At 43.1% G+C, this 27949-nt stretch overlaps 1 protein-coding gene across 1 annotated transcript in view; it reads left to right on the top strand.

Annotated features, from left to right (window-relative positions):
• LOC141144049 (NACHT, LRR and PYD domains-containing protein 3-like) overlaps positions 1–27949 on the top strand; it is a 184645-nt gene that overhangs the window by 10007 nt on the left and 146689 nt on the right. The window contains exons 3-4 of the mRNA XM_073629399.1: positions 1823–3518; positions 13508–13672. Coding sequence (XP_073485500.1) covers positions 1823–3518; positions 13508–13672 — 1861 coding nt within the window. The remainder of the gene's footprint in view (positions 1–1822; positions 3519–13507; positions 13673–27949) is intronic.

Below are 27949 nucleotides of genomic sequence, written 5' to 3'. Positions count from 1 at the left end.
CCTCAGCTCCCCTTAGCATACCCTGTCCACAAATCATCTCTGCATGTCCTGTCCACCAATCCATTCTGCACCCCCTGTTCACAACACCACCTCTGAAAACCCCCTGCACACCTCATCTCTGCCCCTTCCACATCTTAATTCTGCACCTCTTGTCCACAGCTCTCACCTTTGCACACCACTCGAACCACAACCCTCACTTCAGCAACCAGCCTCCACCCATCCACAGCAATCCTTTTTAAACACTTGCTGACCGCTAGACATGTGCACCGTCAATTAATTTGTTTCGTTTCGTACTGTTCCGTTACGTTTCGTATTAAGATTGATTCATAATTCGTGTCCAAATATCAATTCGGATTCGTACGAAATACGAAGGTTCATAAAATTTTCGTAACAATTATGATAAATTTATCATTATGAGGGGTTCCCACCATCCCTGTGCTGTGCTGACTTCCTGGGTTTTTACCTTTTTGTAACAATAAGGAAAGTTTATTATGATAAATTTATCCGAAGTACGTAAATGAAATTTCGAATTTCGTACAAAATTCGTATGCATAAAAATTCGTATTTCGGATCCTTACGAATGTACGAATTTTCCGAAATTCGTACGAAACTTATCGCACATGTCTACCGACCGCCGCAAGCCGATATACATTGGCACAATGGCAGCAGTGGGCAAATGGGCGTACCTGTACATCCCCTTTAATTGGCGGGGCTAGTGGGCGCTGGGTACAGCGTGACCGTGCCCGCGGGTCCCGCGGAGTCGATGTCCGCCAGTGTCCCGCGATCGTGTCACGGAGCCGCAGAACGGGGCGATGCCTCTGTAAATAAGGCATTTCCCCGTTCTGCCTAGTGACATAACAGGGATCTACTGCTCACACACTTAATCGCCCCCTAGTGTTTAACCCCTTCCCTGCTAGTGTCATTTACACAGTAATCAGTGCATTTTTATAGCACTGATCGCTGTATAAATGACAATGGTCCCAAAATAGTGTCCGATGTGTCCCCCATAATGTCACAGTCACGATAAAAATTGCAGATCACTGCCATTACTAATAATAAAAAATTAATAATAAAAATGCCATAAATCTATCCCCTATTTTGTAGACACTATAACTTTTGCGCAAACCAATCAATATAGGCTAATTGCGAGTTTTTTTTGTTTTTTTTTACCAAAAATATGTAGAAGAATACATATCTGCCTAAACTGAGAGCTGAAACTTATATAGTTTTTGGGGATATTTATTATAGCAAAAAGTAAAAAATATTGCTCTTTTTAAAAAATTGTCGCTCTTTTTTTGTTTATAGCGCAAAAAATAAAAACCGCAGAGGTGATCAAATACCATCAAAAGAAAGCTCTATTTGTGGGAAAAAAAGGACGTCAATGTTGTTTTGGTGCAACATCGCACGACCACGAAATTGTCAGTTAAAGCGACACAGTGCCGAATCGCAAAAAGTGCTCTGGTCAGGAAGGGGATAAAATCTTCCCAGGCTGAAGCTGTTAAAGTGTGTCATTTTGTTAAATCCATGTCAGTAACTTTTTTGCCATCGGTGTCCTGCTCAAGTGATTTGCTTTGACTTCCTGTCCTGAGTACACAACATCTAGGAAGAGCAAATCTTTTAAAAGTAAGGTAAGATAATTGTCACTGGAAAAAGTATCCCCATTGAAAGATCCTTTCTCTATTCTTGTTCTGGTGACAACTCAAAATTCTGGGCTCCCCATCATTTCAGGCTTAGTGACAAAGGCATCCATGACAGTGCTAGAAACTCTATCAGGTTTTTGTTTTTTAACTTGACAGCTAATTTTTTTTTAATTTCTTCCCAGATATTCAGATAAGGCACAAGCAACATCTGCTGGAGGAAACTAAAACCCTAGAGGAGCCGAGACTCCCAGGATCTACTCTGGAACCACAACGATTTCCCATTGATGAGCGGTATGTGAACCTGACTGTTGTCTCTATTGATCCGTCCAAGGAACTTACCCAGAATGAGCTATTAGAGACTGGAGTAAAACACAAGGAATTCCTGAAGGATACACAAACTAGACTGGAACACATTTGGTTCAACAAGCTGTTCAGCTGGAGCCACCAGTCACAATGTGTCCCACATGCAGTAATGGTGAGCGGAGTGCCAGGAATAGGGAAGACCACACTGATGAAAAAGATTGTTTATCATTGGGCAAATGGAGAACTTTACCAGAGATTTGCTTTTGTCATCTTCTTCAAATTCCGAGAACTCAATAAACTGGGGGAGGTCAGCTTGGTGGAGATGATTCTTCAACAATATCCATATTTGAAGAGTCATATTGGAAATATCTTACAACATCCAGAGGGACTTCTGTTTATATTTGATGGATTAGATGAAATTATTCACCGATTGGATTTCAGATCAAGTAAAATATGTTCTGATCCAAAACAGAGAGAAAATGTTGGTGTGATTGTGGAGAGTTTGGTAGGGCAGAGTCTTCTTATGGGTTGCTCTGTAATGATAACCAGCCGCCCAACCAGACTGGCATCAATTAACACCAAGGATTTCCAGAGAATGGCTGAGATCATTGGATTTACGCCCCGAGACCAACTGATCTACTTTGACCATTTCTTTGGAAACAAGGGACTCTCAGAAAAGGCTTTTCATTATGTACAGGAGAATGACACACTGTACACTTTCTGTTATATCCCATCATACTGCTGGATCGTCTGTACAGTGTTATCAATGTGCTTCAGAGCCCAACGAACAACAAACAAGGATCAGCTGATGGTATCATGGCCCAAAACTGTGACACAACTCTTTGTGACTTTTGTCTCCAACATTCTGGCCAATCACAGTGACAAGAAAGATTTGATATCTATTGGGTGGATGGCAGAACATGGAGTCATGAATCAGATGACTGTATTTGATCGCCGCCATCTGGACTCTTTTGGTGTGAGAACTGATAATGATCTCTTTTCATGTGTCATGATGGAATCTGGTCGGCCTCCTAATGTGAATTACACCTTCTTACATCTCACTCTTCAGGAGTTCTTTGCTGCTTTAGTTCATTTTATTAACTATAATCCTGAGAGATTGCAGAAATCACTTGATAGGGCTGAATCGTACAAAGATGGATGTTGTGAAATATTCCTCCGTTTCCTCTATGGTCTCTCAGACTCTTCTACTAGATCCATGTTAGAGTTTTATATTGGAGAATTGTGTGCTGAGTCTTCCAGACACGTCATCTTCTGGATCCAGGGGAAGACAAAAGATCAAAAACGTGGCAAATCTATCAGGGGCACCAGAGATCTTCTTAAAGTATTCTATTATATTCATGAGAGCGGGAATAAGGAGCTAGTGCTACAATGTATTGGATTAAACCGAGACATTGACTTTTCTGGCATTACTCTCACCACCATAGACTGCTCTGTGTTGTCTTTACTTCTTGAACACTGCGGAGAGACAGAAAGTCTAAATCTGAACAGATGTAACATTCAAAACAAAGGATTAAGAAAACTTGTACCAGCTCTACACACCATCAGGAGTTTGAGGTAAAGGTTGATTATTGATGTAGCACTAACTCACGGTGGAGCTGCTGATTTTTAGCGGGCTGTTACCATCACCTTTTTTACCTGTAATTTCACCAGTACTGGGTCTAGGGTCCCGTTGAGCTTATTATCAGACAATGTAGGCACCAGTCACTTGAGTACTTTTCCAATGCTTTAATGGGAGATAACTGGAATAAGTAGCAGGAAAGAGGTAGAAGAACAGTTGCAGGGAAGTTCAAATACCTTTTTCTTGGTGTAGCACTAAGGAATTGAAATCTCAGGGGTGAATATATCCTCAGCTCAGGATTAAATCTTTGCCCACCCGGAAAGGTCTCTCTCACTAACCTAGCAGCCGGAACGCAGCACGAACAAAAAGTTTCTGCCACAGACTTGGGTGAAACAAATTGTACGATCCTCTGCCACAGGATGTAGTAGTTTTCGATGAACAGCAAACACAGTACCAGAACCTTTAAGCCGACCCGGCAGTACTTGTGCGGTAGATTAGTTTAAGATGCGTCCTCCAATCGAGTCACCAGGCCCTTCTTAAGACCAGCCTTTCATGGTCCCTTCCAAGATGGGTCCTCCCCTGGATCTTCCCGATTGTCCAGCTTCTTCCCTCAGGACAAACAGCACAGGGCCATCCCAGCAATAGCAGGCCCCAGACAGGCTTCTGGGTCTACCCCCATGGCTGCCACAACGCAACCCTCCAGGCCGGAGGGCCGCGAGGTAGAACTCACTAACACATACCTCTAGGCCAGGAGGGCAACGAGGTAAAGCTCCTAGAAACATGGCGTCTGTCCCATAAATACTCTCTCCCAGAATGCAACCTGGAGGACCACCTCCGCCGAGTTGTCTACGGGACAGAAGAGCACTTATATACTTCAGCTTGTTGCTTTCCAACACCGACCCATGGTGACAACGACACCCACAGGCAGAATGTGGAACTGCACGCAACACAGCCAAACTAGAACAGAGGCTAATCTAACTGTAAATTAAATCTGAACTATGTACAGCCCAGATGACCCACTAAATTTACATATAAGCGGTAGATTGGAAAATCTACCAGCGCTACATTGACAAATTAATTTCTGTGTTAAATTATATGTGCCATGTCAGGGAATCACACCAATGGTGACTTGCTAACCTATTTTAGTGGAGGAGGAATGAGGAGAGAACCTTAGGCAGATAAAAAGTGATATCATCACAGCCTGTAATACCGATGACTGCCTCTGGAGGGTGACTCAACCAAATCTAGGAAACTGGACACATAATCTTATCATTTAGGTTAGCGTTTTTCAACCTTTTTACGGTGAAGTACCCCTGCAGATCTAAAACAATTTCCAAAGTACCCTCCAAAGTCTCGAGAAAGTAATTTCTATTGTATGGTTGTCATAAATTCTGAGTGTGTGTAATGTCAGTATGTGTTTGTGATGGTTTTTGTTCGTTTGCAATACAGTCTGGTCTATAAATATTGGGACATCAACACAATTCTAATCTTTTTGGCTCTATACACCACCACAATGGATTTCAAATAAAATGAGCAAGATGTACTTTAACTGCAGACTTTCAGCTTTAATTTGAGGGTATTTTCATCCAAATCAGGTGAACGGTGTAGGAATTACAACAGTTTGTATATGTGCCTCCCACTTTTTAAGGGACCAAAAGTAATGAGACAGATTAACAATCATCCATCAAACTTTCACTTTTTAATACTTGGTTGCAAATCCTTTGCAGTCAATTACAGCCTGAAGTCTGGAATGCATAGACATCACCAGACGCTGGGTTTCATCCCTGGTGATGCTCTGCCAGGCCTCTACTGCAACTGTCTTCAGTTCCTGCTTGTTCTTGGGGCATTTTCCCTTCAGTTTTGTCTTCAGCAAGTGAAATGCATGCTCAATTGGATTCAGGTCAGGTTACTGACTTGGCCATTGCATAACATTCCACTTCTTTCCCTTAAAAAACTCTTTGGTTGCTTTCGCAGTATGCTTTGGGTCATTGTTCATCTGCACTGTAAAGCGCCGTCCAATGAGTTCTGAAGCATTTTGCTGAATATGAGCAGATAATATTGTCCGAAACACTTCAGAATTCATCCTGCTGCTTTTGTCAGCAGTCACATCATCAATAAATACAAGAAAACCAGTTCCATTGGCAGCCATACATGCCCACGCCATGACACTACCACCACCATGCTTCACTGGTGAGGTGGTATGCTTTGGATCATAAGCAGTTCCTTTCCTTCTCCATACTCTTCTCTTCTCATCACTCTGGTACAAGTTGATCTTGGTCTCATCTGACCATAGGATGTTGTTCCAGAACTGTGAAGGCTCTAATCTGGCCTTCACAGTTCCCTGGCCAGGGAAAGAATTCTTCGGTCATCCACCACAGTTGTTGTCCGTGGTCTTCTGGGTCTTTTGGTGTTGCTGAGCTCACTGGTGCGTTTTTTCTTTTTAAGAATGTTCCAAACAGTTGATTTGGCCATGCCTAATGTTTTTGCTATCTCTCTGATGGGTGTGTTTTGTTTTTTTATCTTAATGATGGCTTGCTTCACTGATAGTGACAGCTCTATGGATCTCATATTGAGAGTTGACAGCAACAGATTCCAAATGCAAATAGCACACTTGAAATTAACTCTGGACCTTTTATCTGCTCCTTGTAAATGGGATAATGAGGGAATAACACACACCTGGCCATGGAACAGCTGAGCAGCCAATTGTCCCATTACTTTTGGTCCCTTAAAAAGTGTGAGGCACATATACAAACTGTTGTAATTCCTACACCATTCACCTGATTTGGATGTAAATACCCTCAAATTAAAGCTGAAAGTCTGCAGTTAAAGCACATCTTGTTTGTTTCATTTCAAATCCATTGTGGTGGTGTATAGAGCCAAAAAGATTATAATTGTGTCAATGTCCCAATATTTATGGACCTGACTGTATCATTGTATATGTGAATGCTGCAATGATAGATACACACACACACACACACACACACACACACACAGACCAGTGCCCATCAGCTCAGCCTCACCAATGCAGCCTCACCAATGCTCATCAATGCAGCCTGATCAGTGCATTGATGGGCACTGCTGAAGCTGCATTGATGGGCACTGATCAGGCTGCACTGATGGGCAATGATCTTTCGACGAAATTCTACAAATTTGTTAATTTGGAAATATTCGAGTTAACCAAAACTTGTTTTTAATGAATTTTTCAGAAAAAAAATCGGAAATTCTAAAATTTGGAAATTTGAAAATCCGGAAATTCGAAAATTCAAAAATTAGAAAATCCGAAAATAAGAATGAAAATTCGAAAATTCTAAATAATAACTTACTATTAAATAATAGGTATTGGAATTTCCTTTCAAATTTGACTGTTAGTGAACGTAACAAATACAAATGTATCCAAAGTTATGAATTAACCAAAATAACGAATGCTGCATCTGTACGAATGGAACGTAACAAACTAATAATAATAATAAAAACTTTTTATTATTATTATTTATTATTATTAATCTGTTATGTTCCATTCGTTTACATGTAGCATTCGTTATTTCGGCTAATTCGTAACTTTGGATAAATTCGTATTTGTTACGTTCGCTTTCAAACAGCCAAATTTGAAAGGAAATTCCAATTCCTATAATTTAATAGGTAGTTATTATTAGTTAGTTAGTTATTATTTCGGATTTTTGAATTTTCGATCTTATTTTTGGATTTGCGAATTTTCGAATTTCTGAATTTTAGAATTTTGGATTTTTCCAAATAATCAAAATAACGAATACCGTATCTAAATGAATATAACATAACAAATTCGAATTTTTCCGAAGTTACGAATTCATTCGAAATAACAAATTTCGATCATAACAAATGGCCCGAAAAATGAAAGAAAAAAAAAACGAATGAACCAAAAAAGAACACATTTTTCAGCAGTGAATGTGTCTAACAGACACCAACCGCTCCTCTCTGTGGGCAGTCAGATGTAAACGGACCGCCTGTCCATTTACACTCGACTGCTATGCAATCCCTATCCATCTGTTATTGGTGGATAGGATCGGATGTCAGCAGGTCCCAAAGGACACACTATCCCTTGACATTCAATGCTTTTACCCTTCGGGGTAAGACTGCACAATATCAAGATACCTCTCAACTCTCAACTCAACGCTCCAGAGAGGAGACTAGAGGATCCGATCAGGTCCGCCTGAAAAACTGACAGACTGACCTCATTGGTCTGCCCGTGTGAAAGGGCCTTAATTTCCCAGGGTGGCATAAAGGATCATCACCAGTCACTTTGAAGATTAACTGTACATAGGGGCAAAGGTGGGAGAGTTGATGGAGCACACATGAATGTTTTCTACCAATACATACTGTGGTTTTCTGCAAAGCTGAAGTCTATATCTTCCAGCTCTCACAGGCTATGCTGGCTGGAATACACACATATAAGACATGGCTTCCCAGAGATTAGGGTTCTAGTGGTATCTTTGATTTTCTATGGCAGAATAGCTGAGAAGGTTACGGTGTAAACTTGAGCAAGACAGACATAGTTGACCCATTAGCCAAGCATTTTCTTCCAGCAGCCAACATCTGCTGGATTCCTAGATTTATGCTACACCCAAAAAAGGCCAGGGACAAGGCACAGGCATATCACGGAAACTTCCTTTCAGAGCAGAATCTAAGAGGGGAAGACCACGTAGTGTGAAGTGTCTCAACTACTTACCAACTCTCCAGTACACATCACCAAGCCCCCTAAGCCAGGTGATTGGCTAGTTTGTTACAATATACTCAGTGACAGCTGGTGAAGTTTTAGGATGGGGGGTGCCAGACCCCGCCCTTCCTTTTTGACCCCCCACTTTGCATACGCCACACCCCTTATTATAATTGGGTGTGGGGCATTTGTTTGTAGGTATGGCATAGCGAAAAATGTGTGTGGTTTCAGCAAAATAGTGGGTGTGGCTTAAAGGGGCGTGGCTCTAAGGGTGTGTGGTTAGTCTCAGATGAACGAGGGAGAGAGGGATGGAGGGACAGCAGGCCCAGACTCTACACAACAATAGAAATATGTGTATTCCAGAAAGTTTAACAATCGGCACATAAAGATACTCCAAGCACCTGGTGTTAGCACTTCAATCATCCCGGCACTATGGTTGTTATGGTGTCAGGATGATTGAAGCACATTATTTCTATTATTACATTGTAATATAAAATGAAATGATTCAGCTCACCATAATGCAGAATCAGTGTCACTTGTCTCCAGTGGAGTCCGTCCTGACATCAGGTGCCCCCAGCGGAGTCTGTCCTTACATCAGTTGCCCCCAGCGGAGTCCGTCCTTACATCAGGTGCCCCCAGCGGAGTCCGTCCTTACATCAGTTGCCCCCAGCAGAGTCCCTCCTCACATCAGGTGCCCCCAGCAGAGTCCCTCCTCGCATCAGGTGCCCCCAGCAGAGTCCCTCCTCGCATCAGGTGCCCCCAGCAGAGTCCCTCCTCGCATCAGGTGCCCCCAGCAGAGTCCCTCCTCGCATCAGGTGCCCCCAGCAGAGTCCCTCCTCGCATCAGGTGCCCCCAGCAGAGTCCCTCCTCGCATCAGGTGCCCCCAGCAGAGTCCCTCCTCGCATCAGGTGCCCCCAGCAGAGTCCCTCCTCGCATCAGGTGCCCCCAGCAGAGTCCCTCCTCGCATCAGGTGCCCCCAGCAGAGTCCCTCCTCGCATCAGGTGCCCCCAGCAGAGTCCCTCCTCCTCCCCTCTCCACTGAACACACGGAGGGGGGCCTTCATTTTGCACAGAATATCCAATCCGTGCAAGGAAAATAAAACAGCATTTTTTCTTTCACATGATTGGATGATGGACGTCAGCAAAGCTTCCCCTCATTTAATAATCTCTGGAGCAACTGCACAATCTATTTGCCTTTGGTAAATCAACCCCATAGACTGAATGTGGCTCACTGCTTCCTACACATCACATAAAATAAAATTAAAAATGGGAAATATACTAGATATCTAAAAAGAAAAATTTGGTCTTTCAATGTGATAATTTACTCAGTTTCTAAAAAATATGAAAGATAAATGCCCATATCTGTGGGGTAACAGCTCTGACCAAAGCCAGATAGAGGAATTAAAGTGTATAGAACAAGTACATGAGATTTTAATCTTAATTATGAATCTCCACTTCTGACAAAGCACTCTCCATTATATGCCACTCGGCTACGCACACTGTGTGACGGCGTTCTTGCAGGCCATTCAAAAAATGCAGGCAGCGGTATGAAGTAAGTGGTGGTCCATTGAGTTGTCTTTGCTTAACGCAGCAGCAAAAGTTTTTGTATCATTTACAGGTCACCTGTCTCCTCTTTCAGCTTTTTATTTCTAGTCTTTCACCCTTTCCTTTTATTCTGCTCTGCTGAATTTGGACTTCCAATGCCAGTGAGATCAATGCACATTTTTTTACCCTTTCACTGTGTTTGCACATTTTTTTGGCACACTTGTTTAAAAAATAATTTTAGGCCTGAAGATTACATAAACATTACAACACAACAACAAAACGAACATTATATATTTTTTGAAAGCAAACACCCTAGAGAATAAAATAGTGTTAACCTTCATTTTTTATGTCACACGATATTACTGCAAAGGTCTAGGGAACATAACATTTCAGTCAAAAATACACTAAAGTTGATTTTAGTCTACAAAACTACCCAATTTTTTATGTAAAATATAAAAGACGAGGTTGCACCGAGTAAATAGATACCCAACATGCCAAACCTCAAATTTGCGTGCGCCTGTGAAATGGTGACAAACTTCAGTAACCTATATTTTCCACAGCGGACACTTTAAAAGCCCCTATAGGTCATCAGTTCAGGGTTACGGAGGAGGTTGGGTGCTAGAAATATTTGTTCTCACTTTGGTGTGGGTGGTGATATGTATCACAATCGACGTTTTCATGTGTAGGTGCCCCAACTAATGCATTTACATTCGTACGTGCGTATACATGGGGGTGGGGGAGCCTCACAAAATGTTTTTGAGGGGATTTTATGTGCTTGGGTGTAACTTTAGATTTTTACTATATAAAAAAAAAATTTCTTTAAGTTTTTATTTCTTATTTTTATCATATCGGGAACAATAAGTCCCAAATGTGATGGTTTTTGGGTGATAGGTTTTCTTTAACCACTTCAAGTCTGGAAGATTTAACCCCCCTTCATGACCAGGCCATTTTTTTCTATACAGCACTGCGCTACTCCAACTGACAATTGGGCAGTTGTGCGACGCTGTACATTTTTGTCAGTTTTTTTCTCACAATTAGAGCTTTCTTTTGGTGGTATTTGATCACCTCTGCTTTATTTTTTGCGCTATAAACAAAAAACTATGAACAATTTTGAAAAAAAAAAAACCCTATTTTTTTACTTTCTGCTGTAAAACATATTCAATAAAACATTTTTACAAAATCTAATTTTTTCATAAATGTAGGCCAATATGTATTCTGCTACATATTTTTGTTATTTAAAAAAAAAAAGCTCAATAAGGGTATATTGATTGGTTTTTGCTTCTACAAACTATGGGATATATTTATGGAATTTTTATGTATTATTTTTTACTAGTAATGGCGGCGATCAGCGACTTATAGCGTACTGCAATATTGCTGTGGACAGTCGGACACTAACTGACACTTTTCACACTTTTTTTGTGGACCAGTGACACTAATGCAGCGATTAGTGCTAAAAATATGCACTGTCACTGTACTAATGACACTGGCTGGGAAGGGGTTAACATCAGGGGTGATCAAAGGGTAAACTGTGTGCCTAGCTGGTGTTTTACACTTGTGGGGGAGGTGCTTATACTAGAGGAAGGTATACATCTATGTCCCTGCCTTCCTTACCGACAGAACGGCAATCTGCCTTGTTTACATAGCCATCGGCATTCTGCCTGTGTCCTGAACGATCAGCGGGTGCCGGCGGACATCGGGTACATGGGACCTGCCATGTAGAATTACAGCAGGAGCGAGCCTCCAGCAGCACGCACTTGTGCCCGATATCCAGAAGTGCAAGATCAGGTATACTATATATATGTGATCCTGCACACAGCGGCAACCCTGTAGCAGTAAAACTGCTATAGGGCGGTCGAGAACTGGTTAATGAGACATCCAGGTTCTAAAAGATCTTGGATGTCTCCCCTGAGCTCCTCTAGCTCCACTGAATGTAAGGCAATGCAGATCTCATTGCATTACATTCTTTCCCAGCCATGCTTGCTGCGGACACTGACATGGGGACCTGGAAGTGATGTTTTACACGTGTCCCCCATGGAATGTTCCCTGCTCCCACTATGTAATGTGCCCTGCTGTGCCCCGCTTGTAATTTGCTCTGCTGTGCCCCCTATGTAATGTGTCCGCTGCCCCCAATATAATGTGCCCTGCTTTGCCCCCATATTGATGCACCCTGCTGTGCCCCCCATGTAATGTGCTCTGCTGTGCCCCCGTGCAATGTTCCCTGCTTCCACTATGTAATGTGCCCTGCTGTATCTCCATGTAATGTGCCCTGCTGTGCCCCTGTTATAATTTGCTCTGCTGTGCCCCCTATGTAATGTGCCCTGCTGTGCCCCCATATAATTTGTCCTGCTGTGATCCCATGTAATCCCTAATGTGCCTCCCCATGTAATGTTACTGTGCTCGCATATTAATTTTTCCTGCTCTGCCCCCCCCATGTAATGTTCCCTGCTATGCCCCATGTAATGTGCCCTTCTGCTGCCCCTATGTAATGTGCCCAGTTGCCCCCTCACGTATTAAGCCTTGCTGCCCCCATGCATTGTGCCCTCCTGTACACTGCCCTGCTGACTCCTGTTTACTGCCCTGTTGACCCCCCGTGCTCAGCTCTAATTACCCCCTGTACACTGTTTATCTCAAGTTGAACACAGAATTTAGCATCTGTGCAGAAAAAGACAACAAAAATAGGTACATTTTAATACTGAGTCTATTATTTAATGTAAAAAATTATTTAATGTAAAGTGTATCTAAAAATAATTGTTAACCACTTATGGACCGCCCACCGTCGTTATATGTCGGTACTTTGAAGGAGGATATCGTTGTTATGGCAGCAGCTAGCTACCACAACCCTGGTATCCTCATCTTCAGCGGGCGGTCCGCTACAAGATAAAAGTGATCTCTGTGGTGGATTTGCCGCAAGATCACTTTTTTCGGCGATCCGGTGCCCTCCACCGCTTACCGGAGCCGTCGGCATTTTTTTAAATGACAATTTTTTTAAAATTTTAGTCTAAATATGAGATGTGAGGTCTTTTTGACTCGCTGCGATCGGTAGAGCGAAAGCAATAATTCTAGCCCTAGACCTCCTCTGTAACTCAAAACTGGTAACCTGTAGAATTTTTTAAACGTCGCCTATGGAGATTTTTAAGGGTAAAAGTTTGTCGCCATTCCACAAGCGGGCGCAATTTTGGAGCGTGACATGTTGGGTGTCAATTTACTCGGTGTAACATTTTCTTTCACAATATAAAAAAATTGGGCTAACTTTTACTGTTGTCTTATTTTTTTAATTCAAAAAAGTGTATTTTTCCCAAAAAAGTGCGCTTGTAAGACCGCTGCGCAAATACGGTGTGACAGAAAGTATTGCAACGACCGCCATTTTATTCTCTAGGGTGTTAGAAAAAAAATGATTAATGTTTGGGGTTCTAAGTAATTTTCTAGCAAAAAAAACTGTTTTTAACTTATAAACAACAAATCTCAGAAAGAGGCTCGGTCTTTAAGTGATTACAACAGCTCCCTGATCACAGCTAGGTTTAATTAGCTTAGCTGTAGATCTGAACTTTATTTTAGGGGTTCGCCCAGATCTCAAACTTTTTTGCCAAGGGTTCTTCCAAGGTAAAAAAATGTGAGAGACTCTGGTCTTGAATAACTAAAATAAAATATAACTAAAAATATTGGATACCTGTCTGGCATTCTTTAAATACAATGTTGTGGACAATATTTTATTGAAATTATATTCTGTTCTCATTCTATTCTTCTTCTACAGTTTGTATGGTAATAACCTGATAGACCGTTCCTGCCCCCAGCTGGCATCAGGAATAAGAAATAACCGGACACTGAGGAGACTGGACCTGTCTAAGAACAATCTGGGGGGTCCTCATTTCAGGGATCTGATGGCAGCTCTTGCCACAAGCCGGATAGAGGAATTGCTGTGAGTATAAAAGATAAAACATTTTCAGGAACACTTTTTTACATCAAGAGCATAAATAAATAGAATAACTGTGGGGTGTTTTTATGATGGGTTAACACATTTACAATAAAGCCAACATCAATGAAACATTCACCTAGTATGTAACAAACATCATGATTCACTGGTTCACGGAGTTAATTTCCACATTCTAAGAACATTCACCAGCATCTGAATTTGAAAATGTATGTAACAATTTCCTAATAGTGTGAACTTTTACAAGAATAACTTTATTATACAAATTACATAGAAAAAAGATGGCAGAAAAAGGACAAACTGGTCCATCAAGTAGGCCATTTTCTTATTAATCTATACCTGTTTTTTGTTTTTTTTTAAATGTTTTTTTGTCTCAGTATAGATACACTATATTGCCTAAAGTATTGGGACGCCTGCCTTTACACACACATGAACTTTAATGGTATCCCAGTCTTATGCCCCGTACACACGGTCGGATTTTCCGATGGAAAATGTCCGATCGGAGCGTGTTGTCGGAAATTCCGACCGTGTGTGGGCTCCATCTGACTTTTTCCATCGGATTTTCCGACACACAAAGTTTGAGAGCAGGATATAAAATTTTCCGACAACAAAATCCGTTGTTGGAAATTCCGATCGTGTGTACACAAATCCGACGGACAAAGTGCCACGCATGCTCAGAATAAATAAAGAGATGAAAGCTATTGGCCACTGCCCCGTTTATAGTCCCGACGTACGTGTTTTACGTCACCGCGTTCAGATCGAACGGATTTTCAGACAACTTTGTGTGACCGTGTGTATGCAAGACAAGTTTGAGCCAACATCCGTCGGAAAAAATCCATGGATTTTGTTGTCGGAATATCCGAACAAAGTCCGACCGTGTGTACGGGGCATTAGTCCGTAGAGTTCAATATTGAGTTGGCCCACCCTTTGCCGCTATAACAGCTTCAACTCTTCTGGGAAGGCCGTCCACAGGGTTTTAGGAGTGTGTCTATGGGAATGTCTGACCATTCTTCCAGAAGCACATTTGTGAGGTCAGGCACTGATGTTGGACTAGAAAGTCTGGCTCGCAGACTCCGCTCTAATTCATCCCAAAGGTGTTCTATCAGGTTGAGGTCAGGACTCTGTCCAGGCCAGTCAAGTTCCTCCACCCTAAACTCGCTCATCCACACTATAGTTCCAAAAGTATTGGGCCATACTCAATTCACTTGGTGGAGGGGGATTATGGTGTGGGGTTGTTTTTCAGGGGTAGGTCTTGGCCCCTTAGTTCCAGTGAAGTGAACTCTTAAGGCGTCAGCATACCAAGACATTTTGGACAATTTCATGCTCCCAACAGTTTGGGGATGGCCCCTTCCTGTTCCAACATGACTGCGCACCAGTGCACAAAGCAAGGTCCATAAAGACATGGATGAGCGAGTTTAGGGTGGGGGAACTTGACTGGCCTGCACAGAGTCCTGACCTCAACCCAAAAGAACACCTTTGGGATGGGGGCGGATGGGGGGTTGAATTTGGGGGCCCCCTTTCTTAAAGGGGGCTTCAAGATTCCAATAAGACCCCTGCCCACAGACCCATTAACACAGGGACAAGGTGCTTTGGGACAGGGGGCCAAAGTACCCTCCCCTCATGTTGAGGCCATGTGGCCTGGTATGGTCCAGGGTCCCTCAATCATCCCACCTTTCCTGACCTGCCGGGCTGCTTGCTCGGGTAAAGGGTTTGGTATGGATTCTGGGGGGCCCATGCCATTTTTTTTTTCATTTTGTGGTGCACACACCACAACACACAACAGGAGGGGCTACAGGAGCAGGGGGTCTTTGGGGAAATTTGACCTAGGAGCACAAGTCGCATGCCCCATGTCGGATCATTTAGGATGGTGATCCAACTTGGATGCGACTTCCATTAAATTCTATGGGCTTAATTCACACCCAAGTCAGACCAAAGTAGTGCAGGAACCTTTTGAAAAGTCAGTCAGACACAAACAGGATCAAATAATCTGACTCTCACAGGGAAACATTGATTTGGAAATGACATGCAACATGTGCTCTCAAAGTCGGAGCGCATGTTGCACCAGTGTGAACCGGGCCTCAAAATCTGTTTTTGACTTCATAAAGCCCAATCACATCTGACTAAATCATATCAGGTATTGTTAAAAGCTTGTTAAAATCTGATACTATATTTAGTCTGATAACTGCTAAATATTAGAAAATTAAGTTTTTTTCTACTGTGCTCCATATCAGCACACCTACACACTGGCTTACAATTGCTTGGTTAGAAATGTATTACCTCTCTCTTTCCTACAAAGGACATACATTTCTAACCAGGCAATCGACCCCTCAGTGTTTTCCTGTCCTACACAGGGGAGGGAGCAGAAGGGGTAATGACATGGGAACCCAGGTGAGGGTCCCTGTGTGCTTCTGTTTAGGTAAATGCACTTTGACAGGCCCCTTAGTTGCACTGGTAAATCTTACAAGGGGAGCTGTAATATTCTCGTTTTTATGGTAATAACGATATTTCAATAATTCATATTGATGAGGAAAGTTCCAAGAAAGTCTCTTCAGTTCTCGTGTAAAAACTCAAAAATGTATTTAATAATAAAAATAGCAAAATATTTATTAATATAAATACAATATAAAAAAACAATGTCAAAGTACAGAATGTCATTAATAATGTATTATATTCTTAGGATGAAGATTGAATCAGATGTGTGTGTGTGTGTATGTAGATGTGAAGCTGTATTCAGTGTCTCATGGAGAGTGTCTGCAGCTGTCCTCAAGGTGTGAGTGTGCCTCGAAACTCTCTGTTACTAGCTTTCTACTCCTAAAACCAGCCCCCATCTTCTCGTAAAATCTGACCCCTCCTTCCTAAAAAGGTTTTGTCTTATAGTTCCACAGAAAACCACGGCTTTTAATGAAACGTCACTCACAAGGGTGGGGGTTATTCAGTCACTAAATTTTGACATTTTGTGGGCCAAGAGGAGAGCTATATGTATAACCATTTACCGTATTTATCGGTGTATTCCACGCACCCCAAGTTTAGGAGAGAATTTTAAGGAAAAAAACTTTTAGGAGGGAAGTTTAAGGAAAAAAACTTACATTAAAATGCCTATCAATGCAGCCTTATCGTGTCCATCTGCAGCCTTTTCAGTGTCAGTGCAGCCTTGCCCCAGTGTCCATTGCAGCCTTGTCAGTGCAGCTTTGCCCCAGTGCAGTCTTGTCAGTGCAGCTTTGCCCCAGTGCAGCCTTGTCAGTGCAGCTTTGCCCAGTGGTCAGTGCAGCTTTGCCCCAGTGGTCAGTGCAGCTTTGCCCCAGTGGTCAGTGCAACCTTACCCCAGTGGTCAGTGCAGCCTTGCCCCAGTGGTCAGTGCAGCCTTGCCCCAGTGGTCAGTGCAGCCTTGCCCCAGTGGTCAGTGCAGCCTTGCCCCAGTGGTCAGTGCAGCCTTGCCCCCAGTGGTCAGTGCAGCCTTGCCCCCAGTGTCCATGCTTGGACAGATCGCTGCCGACATACACATAGCATGTACGGTAGTTTTAAATATGGCGCCGCGGAGTTCGGAAGGACTCGGCGGAGCTGAACGAATGCCGCCGAGATACACATAGTCGAGTGTACTCAGATCTTTCTGGCGCCGCTCACAGTCCTGCCCAGTCCCTATGATGGACATAACACAGGTCCAATGGCGGGACTGGGCGTGACTGTGAGCGGCGCTGGAAAGAGCCGAGAACACTTGACTATGTGTATCTCGGCTCCGCCCAGTCACTGTGATTTCGGCGGCGCTCGTTCAGCTCCGCCGAGTCCCTCCGAACTCCGCGGCGCCATATTTAAAACTACACGCTATGTGAATGTCGGCGGCGATTGCCGCCGATAGATCACGATTAGCGGGGATCGCTGTATAACACGCACCCACGATTTTCCCCTGATTTTAAGGGGAAAAAAGTGCGTGTTATACGCCGATAAATACGGTAACTTATACAATATGTTTCCTTTAACTTCTAAATCTAATACTACATAAATCAATATATATATTATATTCATTTAAAATGCAATGTTCTTATTAATATCCTAATCTAGAAATATAGTATTATAAAGAAATTATGATCTTAACTAAAACATGAACCTTTACATCTTAAAGTATGTGAATCCTTCCTTCTCATCTGTCATGGGGGAAGTGAGAGCTCAGCTCACTTTTAATTATTGCCATATGTGAGCTCTACATAGAACTGCTTATGAGCTTATAACAGCATATACTTCCACGAGTATAAAGATCTTATATAATTTCACTTTTTCCATACATAGAATAGATATAAATTCACATATTCATTTAAACTCAATTATTCTGTAAAATCTAATCCATTCATAAATATTAATATTCTAACAGGAACCAGTCAATATCTTAGTCAGAGAGAAAAGTAAATACCTGTATTTATCGGCGTATAACACGCACAGGCATATAACATGCACCCCAATTTTAAAGGGGAAGTTTAAGGAAAAAAACTTACATTTTAAATAAAGAACTTTGAAGCAAAGTTAGGGTCACAGCTCATCAATGCACCCTGCTCAGTGCCCATCTGCAGCCATTAAATTGCCCAACAATGCAGCCTGTTCAGTGCCCATCTGCAGCCATTAAATTGCCCAACAATGCAGCCTACTCAGTGCCCATCTGCAGCTATTAAATTGTCCATCAATGCACCCTGCTCAGTGCCCATCTACAGCCCTTAAATTGCCCAACAGTGCAGCCTGCTCAGTGCCCATCTACAGCCATTAAATTGCCCAACAATGCAGCCTAAGAAAAGAAAAAAGGAGGGGGGGAAAGGGGGTTGAAAACCCTCCGGGACTTTTAAGGTGCTTGTACATTAAGGTAAGTATAGTAGGAAAACATGTATAACTTTATCCATATAAATGATTTTGATTTATTACAATTTAAACAGATATATAGCAAAACAGTTTTCACTTAAAAGCAGTGTTTAGATATCACAAGACGCCATATCAGTTAGTGGGCAGATAATCGAAAGAGTACCACTTGACTGAAAAGCCACTCTACATGTTTCGCTCAGTTCGGAGCTTCCTCAGGAGTTTTGGCAATAAAATAAAGTGAGGTACACTGTAGATAGTAAAGAAAACAGAAATAAGATGTACTATTGTGGTTGATGCAATTTGCAAATAATATATATGTATAGATAAATTAATTCATACAGCTCAAATTCTTTGCAAATAATCATAAATAAAAAGAAAAAAAAATAATGATAATGATACAATGATATTGGTAGTCTTACCAGGCTGCCGCACATGGAAAGCAAAATTGTGTTTAAAGAACCAAGCCAATGATTGGCATCAGTGATAAGAAATATATTCAACTACGTCTCTCTCACGTCAAGAGTTCCCATCATTTTTGGCCACAGAGGGATGTAAAGTTTGTATAATCTTAATGCAAAGAAAAAGAAATATAAAATAAATACAGGGTTCAAATTGGGAGGGCAAACCTGCTGATCATTATGGTGGAAAAATGAAGAGTACCTTTAATAGAATCAAAAGTTTCTGTGCTAGAGGCACAAAAGCCTCATGGACAATTTACAAAGCTATATATTGATCAGCATCCACTAGGGGGCCCTGCTTCATCATCTGGGAGTCGTGTGTATGAATTTCGGCGCAAGCGTATATGGTAAATATCTTCTAAACCAGGGATATGCAATTCGCGGCCCTTCTGCTGTTGCAAATCTACAAGTCCCATCATGCCTCTGCCTCTGGGTGTCATGCTTGTGGCTGTCAGAGTCTTGCTATGCCTCGTGGGACTTGTAATTCTGCAACAGCTGGAGGTCCGCTAATTGCATATCCCTGGTTTAGAAGATATTTACCATATACGCTTGCGCCAATGTCATCGGTGCATGCGCACTGAAGAAAGGGCACGATCGTGCCGTTTTCTATAGTTCCCGTGCCGTAGGCTCCTGCGCACAGGAGTGACGTCACGCAACTCCGGCCAGTACAGAGCCGTATCCCTGTTCTAAACTGTACAGGTTTGAAGATATTTTCAGCACCTACAGGTAAGCCTTATTATAGGCTTACCTGTAGGTAAAAGTGGTCTGCAAGAGTTTACAACCACTTTAAGTCTTTAGGGCCGCTGATAAGCTAGTACAGCCGGCCCTGTTGTAGCGGGCCAAGCGTCCTGAGCTCAGAGGGGGGGGGCCCAGGCCGCCTCACAGATGATCAGTGAGGTGGTGGGGGAAGTTACAAGCACCGATCTCCCCGTGTGGCTTTTAATGAAGCAGCTGACAGCTGCTTCTCCTCCTCACCCTCCCACGGCTGTCAGCTGCTTCATTGAAAGCCACACAGGGAGATCGGTGCTTGTAGCTCCCCTCACTGTTGCACCGATCATCCCCGACTGCCCATCTACATACAGGGCGCCGGACGCATGGATTTCAATGGGGTTTTTTTTTTTTTTAAAGCAAGTAATTAGAGCCTGATGCTGTAATTGGCTTAAAAAAGTGGGCTCGGGGTGCAGAGCACTGCGCTCCGAGCCCACCCAGTTGTTTCGAGAATAGCGAATGAACATGAACATTCGCTATTCTCACACTGATCCTCCTCCCGGCCAATCAGGAAGTGGTTCATGAGACCCGTCACCCAATTATGGAGATGAGGTCAGATTGGCCACCAGAAGGAGGAGAGAGAAGATGCTGGGGGGCCGAGGGAGGAGATGCCTGCAGCCTGGAGAGAAGCCCCCCTGCCCGCGAGATGGGGTAAGTGCGGGCCCTGACTGACTGACTGATTGGGGGGGCCTCTGTCCCATCCGTGACCCAGTGGGGGTGTCAGCAGGTAGATTGTTTGCCACCCCCCAAAAACACTCTGTACATAGCGCACCTCTGCGCTTCTTTGGAAAGAATAAAATACAAGATATGCATTAAAAATAATTTTTCTCTATCTTATCTTCTTAATATTTGATAGTCATATCCCACAAAATTCTAAGAAATAACTTTTTTTCATCTCATGGACAAAATGTGAGAAATAATGTGTGTGTGTGTCTATATATATATATATATATATATATATATATATATATATATATATATATATATAGACACACACATACCACATACACTGCATATGTCAATTGAGGAAAATATGCTTATAAAATAGTTTACTATTTGCCAAAAAAAAAATTAATAATGTCTCCAGATTTCATTTTAAAAATCTGGTCACCTTAACCTCTTCGCACCCGCGCTATAGCCGAAAGACAGCTGCAGCGCGGACGCTAATTGCCGGGAGGCCGTCCCTGGACGTCCTCCTGTTTACTTCCGCAATGCGTGCTCCCGCGGGCACGCATCGGTGAAGTTCTGTGCTGGCCATGTCCCTTGGACGCAGCCAGTCACAGATCGCTGAAAACGGGCAATCATAGCGGCTGTTTTCAGCGCAATCGGCGGTGCCAATGAGAGTTGATCTTATATGTAAACATATGAGATCATCTCTCATCGCCGACTCTCCCTCCTCACACAGAGACAGCGTGTGAGGAGGGAGAGCGAACCGCTGCAGCGGTAAGTGTAAAAAAAAAAAAAAAAACAAAAAAAGTGTCCCCACTGCCATCTGTCCCTGCCATCTGTCCCCACTGTCATGTCCCTGCCATCTGTCCCCACTGTCATGTCCCTGCCATCTGTCCCCACTGCCATCTGTCCCCAGTGCCACGTATAAGTGCCATCTGTCATCAGTGCCACATATTAGTGCCATCTGTCATCAGTGCCACATATTAGTGCCATCTGTCATCAGTGCCACATATTAGTGCCATCTGTCATCAGTGCCACATATTAGTGCCATCTGTCATCAGTGCCACCTGTCAGTGTCACATGCCATCTGTCATCAGTGCCACATATTAGTGCCATCTGTCATCAGTGCCACATATTAGTGCCATCTGTCATCAGTGCCACATATTAGTGCCATCTGTCATCAGTGCCACCTGTCAGTGTCACATGCCATCTGTCATCAGTGCCACGTATCAGTGCCATCTGTCATCAGTGTCGCGTGTCATCAGTGCCATGTATTAGTGCCATCTGTCATCAGTGCCACGTATTAGTGCCATCTGTCATCAGTGCCACATATTAGTGCCATCTGTCATCAGTGTCACTTGTCATCAGTGCCACGTATTAGTGCCATCTGTCATCAGTGACACGTATTAGTGCCATCTGTCATCAGTGCCACGTATTAGTGCCATCTGTCATCAGTGCCACATCAATGTCATCAGTGCCATCTGTCATCAGTGCCACATCAGTGTCATCAGTGCCACATATCATTACCATCTGTCATCAGTGCCATGTCCGTGTCACGTGTCATTGTCCTGGTGCTCTAGGGCCTTCAAAAGTGTAATAGATAGTCAACAAGATGTGTAATTTATGCTCCTAGAACACCTGATGGTGCTCCCTGCATGTTGGGCCTCTCTATGTGGCCAGGCTGTGAAAAAGTCCCACACATGTGGTATCACTATACTCAGAAGGAGTAGCAGAATGTATTTTGGGGTGTTATTTGTAGTATATACATGCCATGTGAGAGAAATAACCTATTACAATGACAATTTTATGGGGAAAAAAAAATTAAAAAATCTTCATTTTGCAAAGAATTGTGGGAAAAAATGACAACATCAAAAAGCTCACCATGCATCTTACTAAATACCTTGGAATGTCTACTTTCAAAAAAGGGGTCATTTGGGGGTATTTGTACTTTCCTGGCTTGTTAGGGTCGCAAGAAATGAGATAAGCCACCAGTACATCAGGTGTGATCAACTTTTTATGATTTGCGCCATAGTTTGTAGACTCTCTAACTTTCACAAAGACCAAATAATATCCACTAATTTGGGTTATTTTTACCAAAGATATGTAGTATAAATTGTATAAATTTGTATAAAGTATAAATTGTGGCCAAAATTTATGAAGAAAAATTAATAATTTGCAAAATTTTATCACAGAAACTAAGAAAAATGCGTTTTTTTTCCCAAAATTTTCAGTCTTTTTTCATTTATAGCGCAAAAAATAAAAAACCCAGAGGTGATCAAATACCACCAAAAGAAAGCTCTATTTGTATGAAAAAAAAGGACAAAAAATGTATTTGGGTACAGTATTACATGACTGAGTAATTGTCATTCAAAGTGTGAGAGCGCTGAAAGCTGAAAATTGGTCTGGGCAGGAGGGGGGTTTAAGTGCCCAGTTGTCAAGTGGTTAATCTTGTAGTCTGGGAGGTTGATTATTTACAGTGGGGACGGAAAGTATTCAGACCCCCTTAAATTTTTCACTCTTTGTTATATTGCAGCCATTTGCTAAAATCATTTAAGTTCATTTTTTTCCTCATTAATGTACACACAGCACCCCATATTGTACACACAACACCCCATATTGACAGAAAAACACAGAATTATTGACATTTTTGCAGATTTATTAAAAAAAAAAACTGAAATATCACATGGTCCTAAGTATTCAGACCCTTTGCTGTGACACTCAGATATATAACTCAGGTGCTGTCCATTTCTTCTGATCATCCTTGAGATGGTTCTACACCTTCATTTGAGTCCAGCTGTGTTTGATTATACTGATTGGACTTGATTAGGAAAGCCACACACTTGTCTATATAAGACCTTACAGCTCACAGTGCATGTCAGAGCAAATGAGAATCATGAGGTCAAAGGAACTGCCTGAAGAGCTCAGAGACAGAATTGTGGCAAGGCACAGATCTGGCCAAGGTTACAAAAAAATTGTATATGTTGCTTTATTAACAAGGTCAGGCATGCATAATACATTTGCAGACTTCTGAGGATATCAGAATAAGAACAGGAACTGGAACAAACCTAAGTAGAGAGTATAGAAAGTATTATACATGTAACAGCTAGAAATAGTGGCCACAAGTATGAACACACAACGCTGTATCCTGGCCAAGGCCAACAAGGCCCAGGCCTAGGGCAGCACTTTGCAGGGGGGCAGCACGGAAAGAGTCCCTGCCGGCTTGCACCAGTCTAATGGGGCGGACTGGGCTGGGAGGCAAATTAGTCTAGAGCCCCCATAAAGCGGCTACACTGCTTCCGGTATGCGGGCGGCTGGCATTCCGCAACTGTGGGGGGGGGATGCCTCTTCTAATTTTGACTGTCCTATCATCCTGGATCACAAACCTTCCTCACTGCGCTATATGTTTTCTGCTGCACCATTGGCATGGTTATATCTTCTTAGTCCTCCATTAAATTATCAGAAATTTGTGCTTAAAGTAGAACTATAGGCAACATCTTTTTTTTTTTTTTTCATTTTGGATAGAGTAAGGGATGGTTATAATCCCTGTCAGTTTATTTTTTACCATTCCTGACCCATTGCAGAGATTTCCCTTCACTTCCTGCCCCATAGCCAAACAGGAAGTGAGAGGTAATCTATGCAAATGAAGGGAATCCATTGCCCTTACTTTTTTTCATTAAAGCGGAGTTCCACCCAAAAGTCAAACTTCCGCTCATCTGATTCCTCCCCCCCTCCGGTGCCACAATTGGCACCTTTCGGGGGGAGGGGGGACAGGATACCTGTCTTTGACAGGTATCCTTTCCCACTCCTGGGAGTCTCAGCCGCGGGTATTGACATCATGGCTGAGGCTCCCTCCTCCTCCCTCCTCCTCTTCCTGTCAGAAAGGGGAGCGGCCTCACGCATACGCAGTAGGGATCCTGGCGTGAAGCCGAAAGGCTACACTGCCGGATACCCTTACCCGCAATGGCGGCAGCAGCACCCGACATCTGATGGAAACATCAGCTGCGGTGCCGACATCGCTGGACTCCAGGACAGGTAAGTGTCCTATTGTTAAAAGCCAGCAGCTGCAGTATGTGTAGCTGCTGGTTTTTAACTTTTTATTTTTTTGGGGCGGACCTCCGCTTTAATATGCCACTACAGTAAAGTGCTCAGTGCTTCACAGTCCAATGTAACTCCAAAATATGCTCCAGTGATGAAAAATGTGCTCCTTAGTGCAAGCAAACAGAATGGATCTCCATAACAGAGTCTTTAAGCAATTACAGCCTGTAATCAATCTCCACAGCAAAAGCTTCCCAATGAGTGTGTCTATATAACCACCTCACAGCAGCATGAACCATACTTTAGGTGAGACTCACTCACCAAGGGAGCATGTATGAAATGTGAACAGGGAGAAGCCTCATAGCGTAAATCAGTTTAACATGTTTATTAAATAAACATAAATAAACTTACAATGAGGCGCAGAAAAATGAGCAGTAATTCAAGCTGGCCGCGGTGTCACCCATTCTACCAGCCACAATGATATCACACGTACACTCCACCCACCCTAGGAAGCTGCCTTCCAAGCAGTTGACCCTGGTTTAAAAGCCTTGCTTTGGTGGTATAGTGGTAAGCATAGCTACCTTCCAAGCATTTGAACCGGGTTCGAGGGGTGGATCTAGATCTGGTGATTTTTTTTTTAACAATACAGAGCTCATTTCAGAATTGCAAGGTAAGGAAAACAAAGTCAATAGTGACCACAGTGTGCAAGAGTGATGTGAGTTACTGGAAAGAGAGGCATGTGCAGGGGTGGACTGGGCTAGGGGGCTTTCGCCCCCCAGGCCACTCTGACACCCATAAACAGCTGGAGAGAGCATTTGGATTTCTCTTCCCTCCAGCCTGTAGGTGGTTATACAAAGCCAATGCTGAGAACTCAGCTCAGTCTCAGCATGGTGGTGCTGAGTAATGAGGGCGGACTGCTTTTTTTCATCTCTCCTCTTGTCATGTAGCATGTCTCGTGACTGGAGAGAGGAAGAAGAAGCTGCCTCTAAATTCCAGATGATCTGTGAGTACAAGGAGGAAGGAGGACCAACCAGCCCCAGAGCTCTCCTCCGCAGACCTCCCAGACCTCTCCCCTCCTCTTCAGAACCCCCAGACCTCCTCTCTCCTCCTCAGACCCCCCTAGATCTTCTACCTTCTCTGCAGACCCCTAAGACCTTAGTCTTCCTCCTCACATCCACCGAACCTTCTCCCTCCTCTTCACATTCTCCCGGCCTTCCCTCTCCTCCTCAGATCTTCTCAGACCTTCCCTCTCCTCCTCATATCCCCCCAGATGTCCCCCTTCTCCTCAAACATACCCAGACCTCCCCCTTAGTCCACAGTTCCCCCTTCGCCCTCAGCCCCCCTCCTGCTAAGTTCCCCAGATCCCCCCAGAGCTGAGCTCTGCCTCATTCTCAGACCCCTCCCCCAATCCTCAGACCCCTCTTTCCTCCTCAGACACCCCAAAACAACCATTTCCTCAGCCCCCAGACTCCCCCTCCTTCTCAGATTCTTCCAGAGCTGAGCTCCCTCTCCTTCTCAGACGACCCCAGACCCCCCCTCCTCAGAGCGCTTCAGACATCCCCCTCCTCCTCAGACTGACACCAGCAACGCAGCAGCAGATTTTTCCTACAGACACTGATGCAGCATCATTGTTCCTCTTAGCTACACCGCTGACACAGAGACATTTTCCCTTTCAGTGACACCACAGACACAGGGACATTTTTTTCTCTTCGTCACTGCTTTCCATATATTTGTGTACGGATTTTAAACTCTTCAGTTTGCTGCAGTGTACCACAAATATTGGTGCTATTTTGTCCATGCCACAGACATTACATACATTGTACTCCACTCACAGATATTAACTCCGCCCCCTTTCGGGGGGGGGAGCATAGTTTACCATCATAGCCCCGGGAATTGGATGACCTTGTCCCAGTAATGGGCATACTTAAAGGCTTCCTAGTGAAGAGAAGTAAAAAGTCCCTGCTGATATTCTACCAAATGTGGAATGAGGATGAGGACAGAGCGCAGGCTGCCCCCCCTGGCATGGATGGTGTGTGCCGTGTCCAAGCAGAAGCTGGCTCCATGCCACACCGGAGGCTTTCCTCACCTGGCCAGCCCCAATTGAGCCTGCAGCAACTAGCTGTTCCCTGCCAGCCATTTTGGGAGCCTGGAGTTTGTGCAGCAGGCGCTGTCCAGGCCGACTCACCTTGAGCGGAGCTTCAGCCTGGGATAGGGGTTAGGAGGAAGCAGAGAAGAGAGAATGTGGGAGAGGGAGCTGAGTCACTACACCATGGGCCTCCTGGTTGTACTTACCCCCTGGGCCAAAAGTTGCCAGTCAGCTCCTGGACATGTGGGTACCACTCAAACTCCAAATTTCAGAAAAGTCAATTTTAATTGAGTTGCAAAGCAATAATAATTGGGACTAAATGTATATAACAAAGAATACAGAGGTGAAGTGGGAGTGTCTCAAGAGTATGTCAAACAATAGAAAACATAAGAGAACTAGAAATAAGTCTATATGGCTCAATTCTAGTCTACAAAAGTGAATTATAGATAAAAAAAGCCTGGTCTTTCAAAAATACAAAGAGGAAGGGACAGTTTCACATTGAACCCCTTCAATACCGGGCGCTTTCACCCCCTTCCTGCCCAGGCCAATTTTCAGGTTTCAGCGCTCTCACACTTTGAATGACAATTGCACGGTCATGCTACACTGTAACCATATGGCATTTTTATCATTTGCTTTCTTAGTGGTATTTAATCACCACTGGGGTTTTTATTTTTTGCTAAATAAATGAAAAAACAAACAAACGTGTTTTTCTTTATTTCTGTTACAAATTTTAGCAAATAAATAATTGTTCTTTATGTATTTAGCTATAGTCATATGACGTCCACCAAGAATGGTGAATGTCCTGTCCGGCTGTCATTTGTCTATAGGCCGGGTGGGAAGTGGATAATGGTTACAAGGACTGTAATGGGAAATGCAAGAGTGCAATTAGAGCAGATAAAATAAATTATGGGATGCACATCGTTACAGAAAGCAAGAACAACCTAAAAATTTTATATAAGTAAGGTAAAACTAAGGACAGAACAAGTAGACCTCATGAGGGATGAATCAGGGACTTTGGTTAAAAATGATATGGAGAAGACTAATAGTTTACATTTTCTTCCTCAACTTATCAATGGAATTAAGAAAGATTTATTAGAAGGAATAGTAATTATAATACCAACATAAGGGAAGTACCCTTTTGGGTGTCAGAAAACAGGATCTAAAACTGACTTGAAAAGCTAAAAATAAATAAATCATCAGGACCTGATGGCTTACATCCGTGAGTCCTCAAGAAGCTCGGAGCTCATTGATTGCCAAGCCGTTGTTTCTGATTTGGCAGAAATGGTACCAACTGATTGGTGTAGTGCAAATGTGGTTCCAATATACAAAAATAAGTTTAAATGTATGCCAAGGAACTTCAGACTAGTCATGCTAATATAAGTAGTTTTCAAGGTGTTTGAGAGAAGAATT

This window comes from Aquarana catesbeiana, linkage group LG05 (assembly GCF_042186555.1).
Source record: "Aquarana catesbeiana isolate 2022-GZ linkage group LG05, ASM4218655v1, whole genome shotgun sequence".
In the NCBI taxonomy this organism is placed as follows: Eukaryota; Metazoa; Chordata; class Amphibia; order Anura; family Ranidae; genus Aquarana; species Aquarana catesbeiana.
This window is presented reverse-complemented; position numbering and strand designations above follow the sequence as displayed.